The 15,101-nt window shown below is 46.3% G+C and overlaps 1 protein-coding gene across 1 annotated transcript in view; it reads left to right on the top strand.

The window, feature by feature from the left end:
• Efnb2 (ephrin B2) overlaps window positions 1-15,101 on the top strand; it is a 46,246-nt gene that overhangs the window by 15,193 nt on the left and 15,952 nt on the right. The window contains exon 2 of the mRNA XM_041673685.1: window positions 7,292-7,575. Coding sequence (XP_041529619.1) covers window positions 7,292-7,575 — 284 coding nt within the window. The remainder of the gene's footprint in view (window positions 1-7,291; window positions 7,576-15,101) is intronic.

Consider the following 15,101-nt stretch of genomic DNA (forward strand, 5'->3'; position numbering starts at 1 on the left):
AGCTAGAAATCACTGTAGCCCCAAACGGTCACTGGTGACCCGCCCCCCCCCCCCCCATCGGTGGTACAGTCTCTGTGTAAGTCGGTCTCTGTGGTCAGCTCAGTAACTCATCCATGTGCAGTGGTCATACACAGTCCTGGGTTGCCTAACAGCGGGGCATCTTCAGAGGATGGGTCCTTAGGTGGGTCTGATCTCTGCGAACAGCTCAGTGTTCACGCGCCCAGACGAAGATAGTTGTGGCATGAACCTCACAGGACCACCTTTCTCTGTGGTGGACCGAAATGATATCGTGAAGGGTATAATTGCACTTGATGTCATTTTAAATGAAAGGAAGGTTAGGATTTGTAGTAGGATGTGCTGTCTCCTTCCCACCCTCCCCTTCAGTTTTCTGTGGCTGCATCATCTTCTCGGTGAGTTCTGGGGCCATACATCATGGATGCTTCGTACCTGACCTAATAGTGCAGAAATAGGAAACAGTTAAATCGATTTTTCTGTGCGAATCATGTTAGGTAGCAGCTGACATTTTGTCATTAGAAGCTATTGCTCAGCATTTCTGAGACGGGCTGCCCTTGAGTCTGGGAGGTGCTCGCTCTACCTGGCCCAGTTCACCAGACATGGAAGCTGGTCACTCCAACGTGTTATTGACTTCACCTGTGCAGCCAGAGACAGCATTAGCATTGAGTAGCTGTGTGGTCATTCCTAACCTAGCCTTTGCATTTCGCCCGCCATGAGGAAAACACATATGGAGTCGTGAGGTGTCTGCACTGAGGTCTTGTGAGAGACAGGTGTTGGAGGGGAATGTTGGGTCCACAGCACAGTCACCCCCAAAGTATCTCATTTCCCATGGCACAGGATATAAGGTCAGAGGTGGATCTGGCAACAGGTGCTTCTATCTGCTCCCAGGCCCCTGGTGACGTGGTCTATGGTGACGTGCCCACGAAAATCATATTTCCGACTCCATCGGCTGATTGGTTTTCATGCACTATTCCAGCATTTTTAACAGGCTTGGGTTTTCTCCTCTACTCATTAATTCTGCTATGTTCTCAGCTATGAACATTAAAGAATATTAAGTCGTGTGATGTTAATGAGGTTTTTACAATGAGAAGTATGAATTTGAGGTGTCTAATTTAAATTATTAGAGATCTAATTTGGATTACTAAATATTAATATCTAACGGAGATCATTAGAATTACTCAAAGTATTCTATGTGGAGCCCTTCGTTGGCTTCTAGTTTGGCGAAAAACTCTTTCCAGCCCGAGTTAAATCAATAGGCAACCCATAGGTAAAAATAGATTTTTGGCATCAAATCACTTTACACTAGGCCTCTGGCTTGGGAAACCCTACCTCAGAGTTGCCTTTTTTAAATCCCAGTTCCATTCTCTCTCTGAGTCAAAGTCATGGAATCTATTGTCTGCATTGAAATGACTCACTGGGGAAAACCAGAGGAGGGGCCTCTTTCTGCACAGTATTCCCCAGGACCCCCCTGGAGCTCCCCAGGGAAAGCGGATGGAGCCAGGAGGCCGAGCTTAGACTGCTACGGGGTGGCGCATGCTCCAGGCAGGCAGAGAGCAGAATGGTGTGGTGCATGCTCCGTGCAGGCAGAGAGCAGAACGGGGTGGAGCATGCTCCAGGCAGGCAGAGGGCAGAATGCTGATATTCAGTAGCTAACATGGAGAGGGAGCGTGTGACTGTTATAGCTAGGCCAGGAATGTTGTCCCAGTCCTTGAACACCCCACACCTTTGTACCAATGCTGAGAGTGGTGACTGGTCTTGGTTACAAGATGATCCTTACCTAAATATGCCGAAACAAGTCAGAACACAGCTCCTGGCGTGGGTCTCCACCAGTAATTTAACATCAGCTGGTGGTTGTCACCAAACTTTTTTATTTATTTATTGTTTTTGGTTTTTTGAGAGAGGGTTTCTCTGCAGCTTTGGAACCTATCCTGGTACTAACTCTTGGAGACCAGGCTGGCCTCGAACTCACAGAGATCCTTCTGCCTCTGCCTCCCGAGCGCTGGGATTAAAGGCGCACGCGCGATTACCGCCCAGCGTCACTGTAACTTTTAAAACTTTCTCATGGTCACCCCATGTCAGTGGATTGCTGTTGAATGCTGCCCGGTGTACATGTGTATGAGGTCTAACTAATGTATTAGCCTCTTTCAAGGAAAACAGGTCCAAATCCATAGCTTCAAAAGTAGCTCAGTATACTGACTTGATTATATGTAGCAGACTTCATGGCCTTGTGTTCCAAAGGCCACTGAGAAGCATTCCATGTGCCCTTGACAAACACTGTCTGCCTGTGTATTTGGAGTTCATCTGAAACTTTACATCTAATTTGTATCTAAAACACAAATTCTAGGCGGTTGGCCCTCTTCTTTCTCTCCTTTTGGTTCTTGGCCTCCTAGAGCAAGAATAGATGCCAGGTGGCCACCTAGGAAGGCCCTGTTTGGTGCAGCCATTGTACACAGGGCAGGCAGCTAGATTTCCACAGCTCTCTGAAGGAGTCTTGCAAGCCTGAATGTATATTGACTTTCTTTCCCTTCCCCTTAACTTCATAGTTTATCTATGAAAAACTCGATTTAGAAAAACATGTGTTTCACAAAACCAGGTTTAGATCCTAATGCCCTAGATGCAGTGGTAACTGACAAAGGCAGGGAAAGGCTTTTCCTGCCAGGTTTCATCACTGTCCCCGGGGCCTGTCTTCTACAAGGGGCACCTGTGTGGCTCACACTCTGGGGTGAGAGGTGAGCGGAGCAAGGCTCAGCCCTGCGTCAGCCTGGTCGTGGTTTTGTGGTTAGCAGCCCTGGATGCGTGTGGCAGCTGCCTTGTGCTTTAAACAAGAGGGGACGGGGTGTCGGAAGCCGTGGAAACCCACAGAGCCAGGGTCAGAATCTGCCTGACAACAGTCCGTGGAATGACACCTCGGCCTGGTTCCTCTGTATATTTGTCCCAGTGAAGTGGCCTGTCCTCAAAGTTCCAATCTTACCTGTGATCTGCCGTGAGTTTGGGGCACTTAACCTGACGTCGGCACGTATGACGTCCGCACGTAGCAGACGTCAGCACGTGTCACCCGCCATTAGCTTCTGTTTGCTCACTTGTGTTTTTCCACCAGGGCACAATTTTATTGAGCACTATCGTGCGGCAACCATATGGGCGCCTGCGCACACGTGGGAGCAGCCCACCTTCAGGAACTAAGTTGTTAGCTCCTGAAGACCCAGTCCTCATCCATTAACGTCTCTCGGAGCATCTAGAACAGTGTGCAGCTTGCTAGGAGTATAGGTGCACATTTGTAATCCCAGTACGTGGGCAGCGGAGGCAGGAGGGTCAGCAGTTTAGGCTAACCTCACACCTCACGTACATAATAAGTTCCCCCAGCCAGCCTGGGATAGAAGAGACTGTGCTGTGGGAACTGTTTCCTTGGGGGAGATGTAAGCAAACGCCTCCTCGGACACCAAGAACAAACCAAACGATGGTCCCATCAAAGTCCAACTTGAGGAACCAATGAATTTTGGAGGCTCCTTTACAGAGCAGGGTGAGGGATTGCCATCAGAGCATGGGTGGGTGACCCTAGAGGAACCATGCCACTGCATAGTCTCCCCCCAGCGTGAGTGGTGACATCTCTGTAGCTGCATCGGTGGAATGGACCTTCAGTTACCTTTTATGGTCACCTCTAGAGAATACAAGACCATGGGACAGAATTACATACAGCTAGCAGGCAAGTGAAGGAGGGAGCATTGAGTCTGGAGGTGCGTCGATCCTCCCTGCCCCTTCCCGTGAGGGGATGTCAACAGGCAGCAGGCCCATCCAGGGACTCTTGCAAGCGGTCACAACTTCCCTGATGAAGGTAATGGTTGTGTTTGAAAGACAGCCCTCCACAGCACTCTGTCCCTGGCTCTGGGGAGGTGAGGGCTCTGAGAGGTCTGCTCTGGGGGATGTGTGACGGCTCAGCTCTGCTCAGCCTCCCTCCATGACCCACCAATTGGTTGGTGTGACAGTGTGCTGACGTTCCACAGATGGACTCATACAGCCTAGTACTTCAGTGCTGGGTCCCTTCCTGTGGATTGCCGTGCAGAGGCCTCTCTCTCTCTCTCTTGTGAACACTTGGAACACCAACTTTTTGCAGGCAGAAGATCGAATTCCTGTTTCAATTTTACCATATTTATCCTCCTTGAAGCTTTAGAAACAGTAGTTTTGGCCCGAACTATATCCTATACATGTACGGAAACTTAAGATCCCGCCCCTCCAACTGTGTATTCACAGGTTACCACAGGTTACTGTGCTGCTCCACCAGCAAACTGCACACACTGAATTAAAACTAAACATCAAGGCTGATTTGCAAGATGAATCGAAAGCTCATATTATGTGATTTGTTCCTCCTAAAAACATCATAAAAACCACAGCAGTTCTTGAAGCCACACCAGCTGATAGCCCCGGCTGGGGTCTGGTGACCTGGTGATAGAAGAGACTGCAGGGATGTGACTTATCTGAGTAGGCGGAGCCACCCCTGATGCCTGAGTTAACCAGTGAGAGAACAATCCTCATAGAGACCTTGGGAAATGAAGAGAGAGCTTCATGAGTTAGACTTCAGACGTAAGGGATGCTATGGCATGGGTGGGAAGGTGGGTATGTGGAGGTGGGTGGGTTATCCCCAAGATGCGCACAGATACACCGGCCAGGTGGGCATGGTACACCACCTTAAAGAGTTGAATGCGTCGATGAGACCATACGCCTCAGTTAGACTCCTGATTGTGGAGGCCAGGAAGCCACCTCCTCCCACTGCACGATGGTGAAGGGACTGACTTTTGTGTAGAAGACATGTGCCACGGCTAGCTAGCACTTTCCATAGGGTCCCACTGTGCCAGTGACACCAACTATAGGAGAAACAGATTAGGGAGAGGGAAAGCCTCTGGTAGGAATTGACCCCTGCGTTTGCTGTTGCTTTGTACAGGCCTTAAGGATTTCCTTTAAAGGTTGAAGAAGAAGCACAAGAAGGTACAAACTGAGAGGGTGAGCAACTCAATGTTCCTGGAATTTAGTGCAGTACCTATTGCCCCCATCTTGCCCTGCCAAAGCTGCAGGACACTTCAGAATCACCTGGGGGAAGGAAAAGAGGGTGACTTTTGGGCCTTGTGGAACTTTGTTGAGTTGTATCCATCAAGAAGAACCTACCTAGAGAGAAGGAGTTGTAGGGAAGTCCTTTAGTCCCCAGGGTTGTATTTTTACAAAGTCTCCTGAGAACTGTGGATAACGCCAGAGTGGCGTTTGTTAAGAGTTATAGAGAATTCTCCAGCAATATACATATGGATGTTTTTAATTTTATAAATTTATTTTGCGCCGGGCGGTGGTGGCGCACGCCTTTAATCTCAGCACTAGGGAGGCAGAGGCAGGTGGATCTCTGTGAGTTCGAGGCCAGCCTGGTCTACAAAGGGAGTTCCAGGACAGGCTCCAAAGCTACAGAGAAACCCTGTCTCGAAAAACCAAAAAAAAAAAAAAAAAAAAAAAAAAAAAATCATTTTGCGTTCTGTTGCATAGAAATTTGCCATTAAAAAAAGTCATTTGTATTTCCAGGGGAGGATTAGAGAAAGCAGAGACTGGCTTGGTGGACTGCACTTCTGGCATGTGGGTCTCTGGGACTGAACTGAAGTCAGCAGGCTTGCCTGCACCTTTATGCTTTGAGCCCTCTTTTCTGTTCTGGTTTTGTTTTTGAGTGAGTGAAGAGTAAATATCATATGTTCTTGTTAAAGGGACTAATTTAATTAAATAGGCAACAATAAAATACTGATGTCAGTGGACAACTCTCTCTTTGAGGTTCTACAAGAACACCCAAGAAAGTCACAAGCTACCCTGTGCATATGCGTGTGTGTGTGTGTGTGTGTGTGTGTGTGTGTGTGTGTAAGTATGTGTGTGTGAGCATGCCTAAAAAAGTTTCAGCAAGTTATTTTATCTTTTTAAGACATGAAGCTGTGAACGGAACAAATGTTTTGTGGGTTGGGGGCAGTGGGAGAAGGAGTAGGGCATAGATAGGACCAAGATACATTGATACATGTCCAAAATTTTTCTAAGAATTAAAGTATCAGTTATGAATGTGAGTCTAAAATGTAAGTCCTGCTTTCTGCTACTTTGTAAGCACAATGCACTGGCTGAGAACTGGCCACTGGTTACATAAATCACAACAGCTGGTGTGGATTTGGACTTGGGGAGCGCCTTCACCCTTTCCTTACCTGTTGCTGCATCCTGGCTCCGAGGGTCATCAAGGCTGGTGGGCCTCTCTGGCTAAATAATGCCAGAGTCCAAGCTGGAAGGATTGGGAGGCCTTGCTTTGTTCTGGAGCTTTAATATTTTAATGAGCCTGCAGGCTTGGCCGCTCTCTCTGAGTGTGTTGTTAGTGTTAGCACTTGCAGAAGGATGTTCATTAGGAAGCTCTTGTTTCAGCATCTCAGAGAAACTCCCCATTAGGGCAGATCTTTCAGCAACGCGGCCTGCGAGAAAGGAAAGGAGGAGAGCCTTGCGCCAGGAGCATCCAAGGGATTTGGTATCAGTAGTCTTAGTTCTAAAGATTTGCTTCGGAGAATTAATTGGAACAAATACATCTCAAGGGGGGGGGGACGGGGGGGGGAAGATTGTAGACCAAGGAGGTACTTGTTGTCTTCACAAGGAGAGGGCTCTTCATCTTGCAGCTGAATCAATACGACACTAATTATTTCTGGTTATCTTTTATGGGTTTGTAAGACATTTCTTTTGTTCTGTGTCATTAAAAAAAAAGCCCATTGTTTGATCAGTGAGTGACTAATTATGATAAGTAATTTGAAACATTCTTGATGAAACTTGCCTGTTAATTAACATCAACAGCACATGGAGACTACCAGGACAACAAAGGTTCCGTGCATGCGCTGTTCCTGGAATGGATGAGCTCTCCCTGGCATGCCCAATAAACCATGATGCCAATGGTTAAAAAAAAAAAATAACAAACAGGTGGGAAGGTCTGACTCACCGCAGGGGGAAGAGTTGTAAAGCTGCACAAAAGAGTATTGGAATACCACAAGGGCGGGGGTGAGGACCGAGTGTCAACAGCAGGCTGCAGGGCCTGGTGGCTCAAAGGAGGAGGGGTTCCACCTTTTGTTTTCTGAGGTAAATTCCCCAAAGCATCTGTCCCCTGGAGACACCGCTGGTGAATCAGAGTGCAGCACTGACGTCGTGGCTGGGGGTGACTGGTAGCATCTGGCTCGTTGGTGTCTGCATTTAAGGATGTTCACGTTTATCAACTCAGTGGTTTTTCTTTTATGCTTTTTAGATTTCTACCCGGACAAGGCCTGGTACTATACCCACAGATAGGAGACAAATTGGATATTATTTGCCCCAAAGTGGACTCTAAAACTGTTGGCCAATATGAATATTATAAAGTTTATATGGTTGATAAAGACCAAGCAGACAAATGCACTATTAAGAAGGAGAATACCCCCCTGCTCAACTGTGCCAGACCAGACCAAGATGTGAAATTCACCATCAAGTTTCAAGAATTCAGCCCTAACCTCTGGGGTCTAGAATTTCAGAAGAACAAAGATTACTACATTATATGTAAGTATAGTTCTCTCTCTTTATTTTGTAGGAATTAGAAGCTAACTAGGTGTGTATTGATTTCTGTTTTCTTTAGCTTAGCATGGCAAATTATTTGTTGAGAAGCTTTGATCATTTTTTTAAAAAAATTAATTGAAATTTGGGACCCTGTTGTAACAGTATTAATTAAATATAAATACCCAGCAGGGGCGAACCTGCCAGGATTCTTACAGTGTTGAAATAAGTAAATTATGTGAAGGGACTCAACATCTCTACTAACAAAACCATCTTTAAGGACCTTTGGTGAGGTTTTGATAGGTAAATCTGTGTGATGCTTTTTCTCTCCACCCATCCATCTGTCCATCCATCGTCCACCCACTCATGCATTTAGTGTGCATTCTGTTCCAAAAACTGTGTTTCAAAGCTAGGACTCGGTAGACCAAGCTGCAATGGTGGCACAGTCTGCCGCGACGCCATCACTCCAGACAGGCAGAGCTCAGAGTTTAGAAGCATGGGGCTTACAGACAGGTGCCAGTATGGGTGGTAAAGCGTGGGGGTGCTGCCTGAATGACAGCCCCCAAATCTGTCATAATAACGTGGCGTTATTTCAGGAGGAGAGGGTAGATGTCCATTGGGTATATCTGAAGTGCGTTCGTGAGCTGAGCCCACGTGACACGCGTGCCGTGCACACGCCACAGCGAGCACTGACCAGGCCTGTTCTCAGTGTCATGGGTACTGTGAAATCTGTTACTCAGGCAGCTGCTCATGTGGTGCAAACAATGAGATTCTGGTTCATTTTTTTGCTTTCAAGGTATACTCTTTGTGGGTTTTCTGTAGTTGTTTTTTAATGGTAGCATTTAGATGAAACTCCTGATTCACAGAGGCCAGTACTTGACCACTGAGTTCCACTCTCTACCCTGTGTCCCTGGACTGCAGCTCCCTGTGGTGCAGCTGGCCTCTGGCTTGGCTCCCTTACCTCTGTATCCTGAGACTGGAAGTCTGATTTCTCTAGTTGCGAGTGACTCTTTCCATGACAGAAGCAGACATTCACTGTATTCACCTAGTGTTCCTCGCTGTGTGGTTTTTACATCAGTAATTAAAACAAAGGTGGTCCCAGGCCATAATCATCTTGTCTGTGGCTTCAAATGCCACGGAGATGAAGAACCGATTTTTGAAGCTTACACAGTATATAGGAAATAGATTTCTAAGAGTAACCAAAAAAGGAGAAAGTGGCGAGTTAGATATTTAATGAAATAATTACCATAAACTGGGCATTGTAAGATGAAGCAAGGCAAATGGGAGGGTAAGGAAAGAAGGCTATCTCTGAAGAGATAATAAAGTAGTCACAATGTAAAATACATGGAAGTTAAGGTTTTGGAAACACACACATATGGATAAAGACTTTTAATGGTTGCCATGATCTAGCATGACTTTTGGAGAAAATGAAACTGACCCCAGATTAGTTCCTTTCGAAAGGTCACTGCTCCAGCTGAGTGGAGAAAGGAGGGCGAGCACATGCCTGAACGGGTCAGCTGTTGCCAAGACAGGAAAATACCTGATCCCAAAAACGCTGTCAAGGAAAATCTTAGGGTTCTTCCATTGATGGGGGGTACCAGCAGGCCTGCATAATTTCCTCCTCCATCTTAAGCTTAGATTTCAAAACAATGGCATTGAAAATTCCAGCTTCCTACGACGGGCAAGTGGAAGCTTGGTGAACATTACAGATTTAACCTTTCATTTCAAATAACATACACGAAATGTAGCTAAATGATCGGTTTACCAGCTTCCCTCTGTGCGTCATGGTGAGCCTGTCCCAACTGCTCTTCATCGACGTGTGGGAGCTTAGCTGTGGAGTTGTCCATGCAGTGTAATCTGTAGTTAAAGTAGCAGTCTACCCAATAACAGCACCTGTTCATTTGGGGAACCCATTAGGCCACATTAACAGATTTATGGAGTGTTTCTCACTACTCTGACCCCCAGGACTTTCCTTAGAGTTAGGATTCACCATGTCATAGCATGGGATGGCTTTTTGTAACTCAGGAAGCTGAAGCAAGAGGACCCCAAGCTGAAAGCCAGGCTACTCTATACACAAGGTTCTTCTGTACATTCAAGAACTAGAAAGCGTCCTAAAAACAGAACCTTGGCTGTCAAGCAATGAGGCACTGTGAGAATGTTGCTTCTAACAAGATGTTCCCAGGCCTGTGAGTGGCTCAGGACTTTTCCAGGAAGCCCTGTGCTTACTTGAAAGGCTTCCCCTACGTCACAGGCAGAAGAGAGTACTTAGCGACATGGAGAACCAGTTTCTCACACACTCCACAGCAGCGTCCACTGCTGTACAAGTTCCCTTGAAAAGAGGGAAGTGATAAGATCAGATTTTAAAATAGCACCAAAAACAGTCAAGGGATTTGAAAAGGTAACCAATTGTCCTATCAAGCAGTTGTATGCAGGATACACACACGCACACGCTCATGCACGTGCGCGCGCACACACACACACACACACAGGCCTGTTCTTTTCTCAGAAGGAAAGTATGTATAGGCAATAATCTTTATACCAGTACATTCATGAAGATGGCTGGATAGCACAACGGGAAGTGTTCAGATTCGCAAGTGTATTTTCGTACTGCCAAGCACTGATCCATTTTGAGATTGCAATAGATGGCATACGTGTTTTGCTGACGCCAAGGCTTAGCAGCTGGCTGCTGGGCACTTTCACCCCGGGCAGTGTCAGGAGCATCATGTGCTAGTCCCATCCTGGGGGCAGAGGAGCAGCTGTAGTGTGGAGGAGTGCTTGGCGTGCCCCCATGGGGAAGTACACATGGCTACTCTGTCCTCCCAGGAGTCCAACGCCTTATGTCTCACTTATGCTGCATGAGCTTCACGAGGAAGTCACTTTAATTTCTTCCTTTAGAACATTATTTTCTCGCTGTTGTCCAGACGGGTGACGGTCAGACGCACAGAGCCGCTGCTGTGTCAGCGATATTTCCCAGTGAAAGCCAGCAGGGTCTGGCCCTGATTATTATTTTTTTTGACAAGGATTTTTTTATTTAACTTATAATGTTACCCAACTTACAGTCACTGCATCTTTGGGTTTTATAGTAAACATTAATGTGTAATTGGAACTGTGTGTATACCCCCCATATCCCCAGAGTTCTCTTAAGAAGTGACTTTGTAGAACGATAGGCCTCTTCATTAATCCTTCTCCGCAATGATTCTTTGCCTTGACATGTGGCAAAATGATATATATGGGGTTTCTTCGTGTTCTGAATTGACTTTTCAAGCGACCTATTTCAGTCATTAGCCTCGGGCTTAATTTGCATAACTAATAAACTCTTCTAATCATGAGTGATCTGGAGATGTGTGGTCTGAGAACTCCCTGCTCTTCGTTACAGTCAGATCTTTAACGGCCTTAGAAACAGAACTGGCTTTTATCTAGTCTGTAGTTGGTTTTTATTGTGTCTCTCACTGAACTGTTGTTTATGAAATAACTGCATCTTCTGATACTATCCATTTGCAGTAGAAGCTCACTGTTGGATATAGTATTCTAAAAAGCCGTCCAGTTTGAATTGGGAAGGCACCCGTCCTCTGAGTGCCCAGCCTTCAGCACTGAAGTTCTCTTAGAGAAACTGTTCTTGCTTCTTCAGGGCTGAGTCAGCAAGCTCCCTGTGTTGGCCTCTCAGCTCTATCCTGAGGCAGGTGCTGTGGGCTGATACCCAACCTGAGCTGAAACCTTGTGAAGTCTACACAAAGTGACTACATGCGTGAGGGGTGGAAGCGAGCGTCTTGTATTCTTACACAGTGGGTGAGCGAGGGGTCCCCCACGGGGCGTAGACAGACTTCATGCTGCTCTTACCTTTTGTTTCTTGTGGTTTCTGTCTTGTTTTATTGTGTACCCCTAGGCAGGTCATAATCTTCTAGCATCATCTGGAAGTCACCGTTTTCTAAAGACTGTCTGATTGTTACTAAATCACCGAGTGTCTTCTTGGAGACAGCTCTCCATATCCGGCCTGCCTTGCTGAGTCTGGGGGAGCCTCCGTTTCTTAAGCCTCTTTAATAAAAGAGTGTGCAAAAGTGGCAGGCTCCACAGATACTGTTGAAATTGTTTTTAAAGTGTACACTCCACTTCAGAGCAGAACTCACAAAAAAAAGAGAAATATTTGCCTAAATAAATCCAAATAACAGTATTAATGAGCCAAAAACAATGGTTTCTTCCTTATTTGGTTGAACATATGTTGCATTTTTTTTCTGGCTTTGATTTGCTCTTTTTGGGTGATGAGTGTGGCGAGTCGCACGAACTATACCAAGTGCCCTGTCACATCTCTTTGGAAAAGCACTGAATACCAGAGCGGCTCTCAGATGCCCTTTGACATGAAGATAGCTTTTATAACGTGGAAGACCGCACGACAGTCCTAGAGCGATTACAGCGTTTATCCGGTGGGTTATCTGTGTATAATTGTAGCAGCAACCACACTGCCTTCACTGTGCACCAGACAGCTTAGCGCTGCAGAAACCACGTCTTGCCTCCTGCTCCCTGTCTTAGTGGTGAGATTTGCGTCTGATGCCTTCATTGCACGCAGCTGAGCTGAGGCATGTAAGCCCCATTTCCAGCCTTATCTGTTGCTGTTCTCTTTGTGATGGTTCTTGCTGGAGACCACATGGTCAAAGGCACAGAGGATGGATGGGTGCAAACCACATGTAGAAACACAAGTTGGCTTAGGAGCTGTGAGCCCACTATGAGATAAGTCACTCAAGCCAATTTCCTGCTATAGTCTTCTCATCTTTAAAAGGGCATCACAGGAACACTTGGTCATGAGGGAGAATATGTCAGATGGCTTGTGGTCATCTGTGTGGTCACCAGCCAAGCACATGTTAACGTTGGAACAGGGAGGAAGTGAGGGGCTGGAGGCTGAGGCAAAACTGGACTTCATTGCAAGATAGAGCTCCTGGGGAGGATGGGTACAGAAAGCTTCCCTGGGTTGCAGTCTCCTGGGGAGGATGGGTACAGAAAGCTTCCCTGGGTTGCAGTCTGGGCATCAGCAAAGCCACAGAGAAGTTGCCCAGCCTCAGTCACTCTGGGCTGCTATACCCATTAGATCTTCCCACTTCGCCTTCTTTGACTGCTGGTACAATCCTTTTGTCCTTGACCAAGAAGCACACATATACGTGTGGTGCATTCTGGGATTGCCTTAGCTTGCCACAGACAGGGAGGAGTCTTGACATGCCCACAGTCCTGGTTCTTACTTCCCAGTTCACCAGCCTCTCACCTGCTGTGGTTCCCTAGGACCCAGAAAACTCCATCAGTCATCACGCCAGGGTTGCCTCATGGGCTCCATCTGTAGGAAGCCTCTCCCAGGGTAGATGAGGAGGATCCATGTTGAAGTTAATATAAAGGAAGCTCAGCTTCACTTCTGCCGATCTTGGGATGCACCGAGACACTCAGGTTCCTGAGTCTACTGTCACGATGGCCACCTGGATACTAGGTCTGGGTGGATTAGTAACCATCCAGAGGAGAACAGGGGATGAGATTACCATTCATAGAGACTCTGTTCGTGCTCCTTGGCATCTCCTGGGATACAGAACAGCATATCTCGTGTAAACCACACAGATATGGCCCTGCCATTGCCACTCCCTGCTCTGAGAGCAACCAATGATGAGATAAGATGATGGAGTTCCAGAAGGAGGAGCAAAGATTGAGGAAGAATAGATAATAACTCATAATGCAAAATGAGTAACATGAGAAATAAAGGACTTAGCCGAACCAAAAAGTTATTCTGGAATTATTGAGAATAAAACTGTCTTCATAATTTCATAAAACTCATTTTTATATCTCTCCCCCTGCATTTATAGCTTGCTAATGTTCACACAGGTTTATAAATAATTGAACAATACTAGAGACCTTGTGGATAAAAGAGGACACGTTTCTTTCTTAACAGCCCTTAAATATTCATCATGAAGATAAAATTTTAAAGCAAAATAAAACACTTAAAAAAATAGCCAAGAGGCATAGACAGACATTTGGAGGGAGAAAAAAAGATTGTGTTGAGAAGATCTAATTTATATACTTGTTAAGATGCACACGTTTATCCCTAAAGCTCTAACTCAGAGTCTGGGTGTGTTTGATCCTCGGGGAAACGCTGTGACCTTCACGCCCAACTTACTTTTCAAGTCTAGCAACACAGGGAATAGAACAGTTTTTACTGCTGTGAGGAAACCTAGACAGTGTGACTTAGAACACTTTACACACCATGAAACGTCAGTGCAAAACCCAACGCAGGATCTCCAAACCCTTATCCACCATTGTAAGTGTGTAGCTATGACTCCTGGGCCATGTATGCACTGTAAAGAGACTGTGCAGAGATGCATGGTGTATGTGCAGGGGTAGCCATAGAAAATAGTAGTGACTATAATGTACAGACATGCAAAGCACACACATGACAGTGCAGAGGGCCAGACACAATGGAGCAGGCATGCATACATACACATAGAGGGAGGCACAAAGCGTCCATGCTTCATGCCGAGTGCATGCGATAGAAATAATAAAATGTTTCTGTCAAACGTGTTTGTCGTGATGCCCTGTCATACATTATATAACATATAACTGACTTTATCAAAAATCCTCAGAGCTTAGCTCTTCTACTAGGGTACGGGTAAGCTGGGTACCATGGTGTGCTAGTCCTAGCTACCAAGAAGACCAATTGCTGGAGTTGACCGCTAACCTGGATAACATAGGAATATCTACAGGGTGGAAAGACAGGAGAGATGGCCTTGTTAGTACTTCAGGTCTAAAATCTGTTCCTTTTTTTTTCAATAAGGTTATACTAGTATTGTTTCATGGCATTAGCAAGTACTTTGAGCCATCAACAGAACGTTGCTAAATAATAACGTAATTAAAATAAAGTTAATTCAGTGTAGACACAGACATTAAGAGCCGTTACCTTTCCTTAGCTAAGTGCATGTGCTGCAGATGTGTGGGTGGACGGACGATGAGGGGATGGGGGCATGGATGGTGGGTGTTAATAGGAAGATAGGTGGGCGGTGAGTGAGTGGATGGGGTGTGGAAGGTGGATAGGAGGTAGTAGATGGGTGGGTGGTGGGCATATGGCTGGCTGGCTAGTGGATAGCAGGAGAAAGAATGATAGATCACTCCAGCCTTGGGCAAGAGCCGAGTTTATCTCATTATAGAGGAACCAGGCTATATGCTGCTGAATGGCAGCCCTGCTTTGGAAGTGGCTTTGCGTTCATGAATTAACCCAGTCTGCTGTTCCTACCAGTAAACTATGGGATGGAGTTATTCTTTTATTGAAATAAACATGTGGGAAACTGCCCTGGAGTCTTTGGATGGAGTAAGGATCACACGCAGGGCAGATATAAACGGGGGTATTTTATCGGGGTTACCACTGGTCTCTCGGTGGTCAAGGCCAATAACGTCAAGACCATCTAAACTGTTGTGCCACCAGAGAAACGCTGCCTCTTCTGCCGTGTCCCGTCCTAAGCTGTCAGCAGGCATCAGCTCAACCACTGCAGAAGTTGCTGCCACCTAGCCATGAA

The sequence above is a fragment of the Microtus oregoni genome, unplaced genomic scaffold (assembly GCF_018167655.1).
Source record: "Microtus oregoni isolate MIOR12 unplaced genomic scaffold, Mior012 000024F_ref0000369, whole genome shotgun sequence".
NCBI lineage: Eukaryota > Metazoa > Chordata > Mammalia > Rodentia > Cricetidae > Microtus > Microtus oregoni.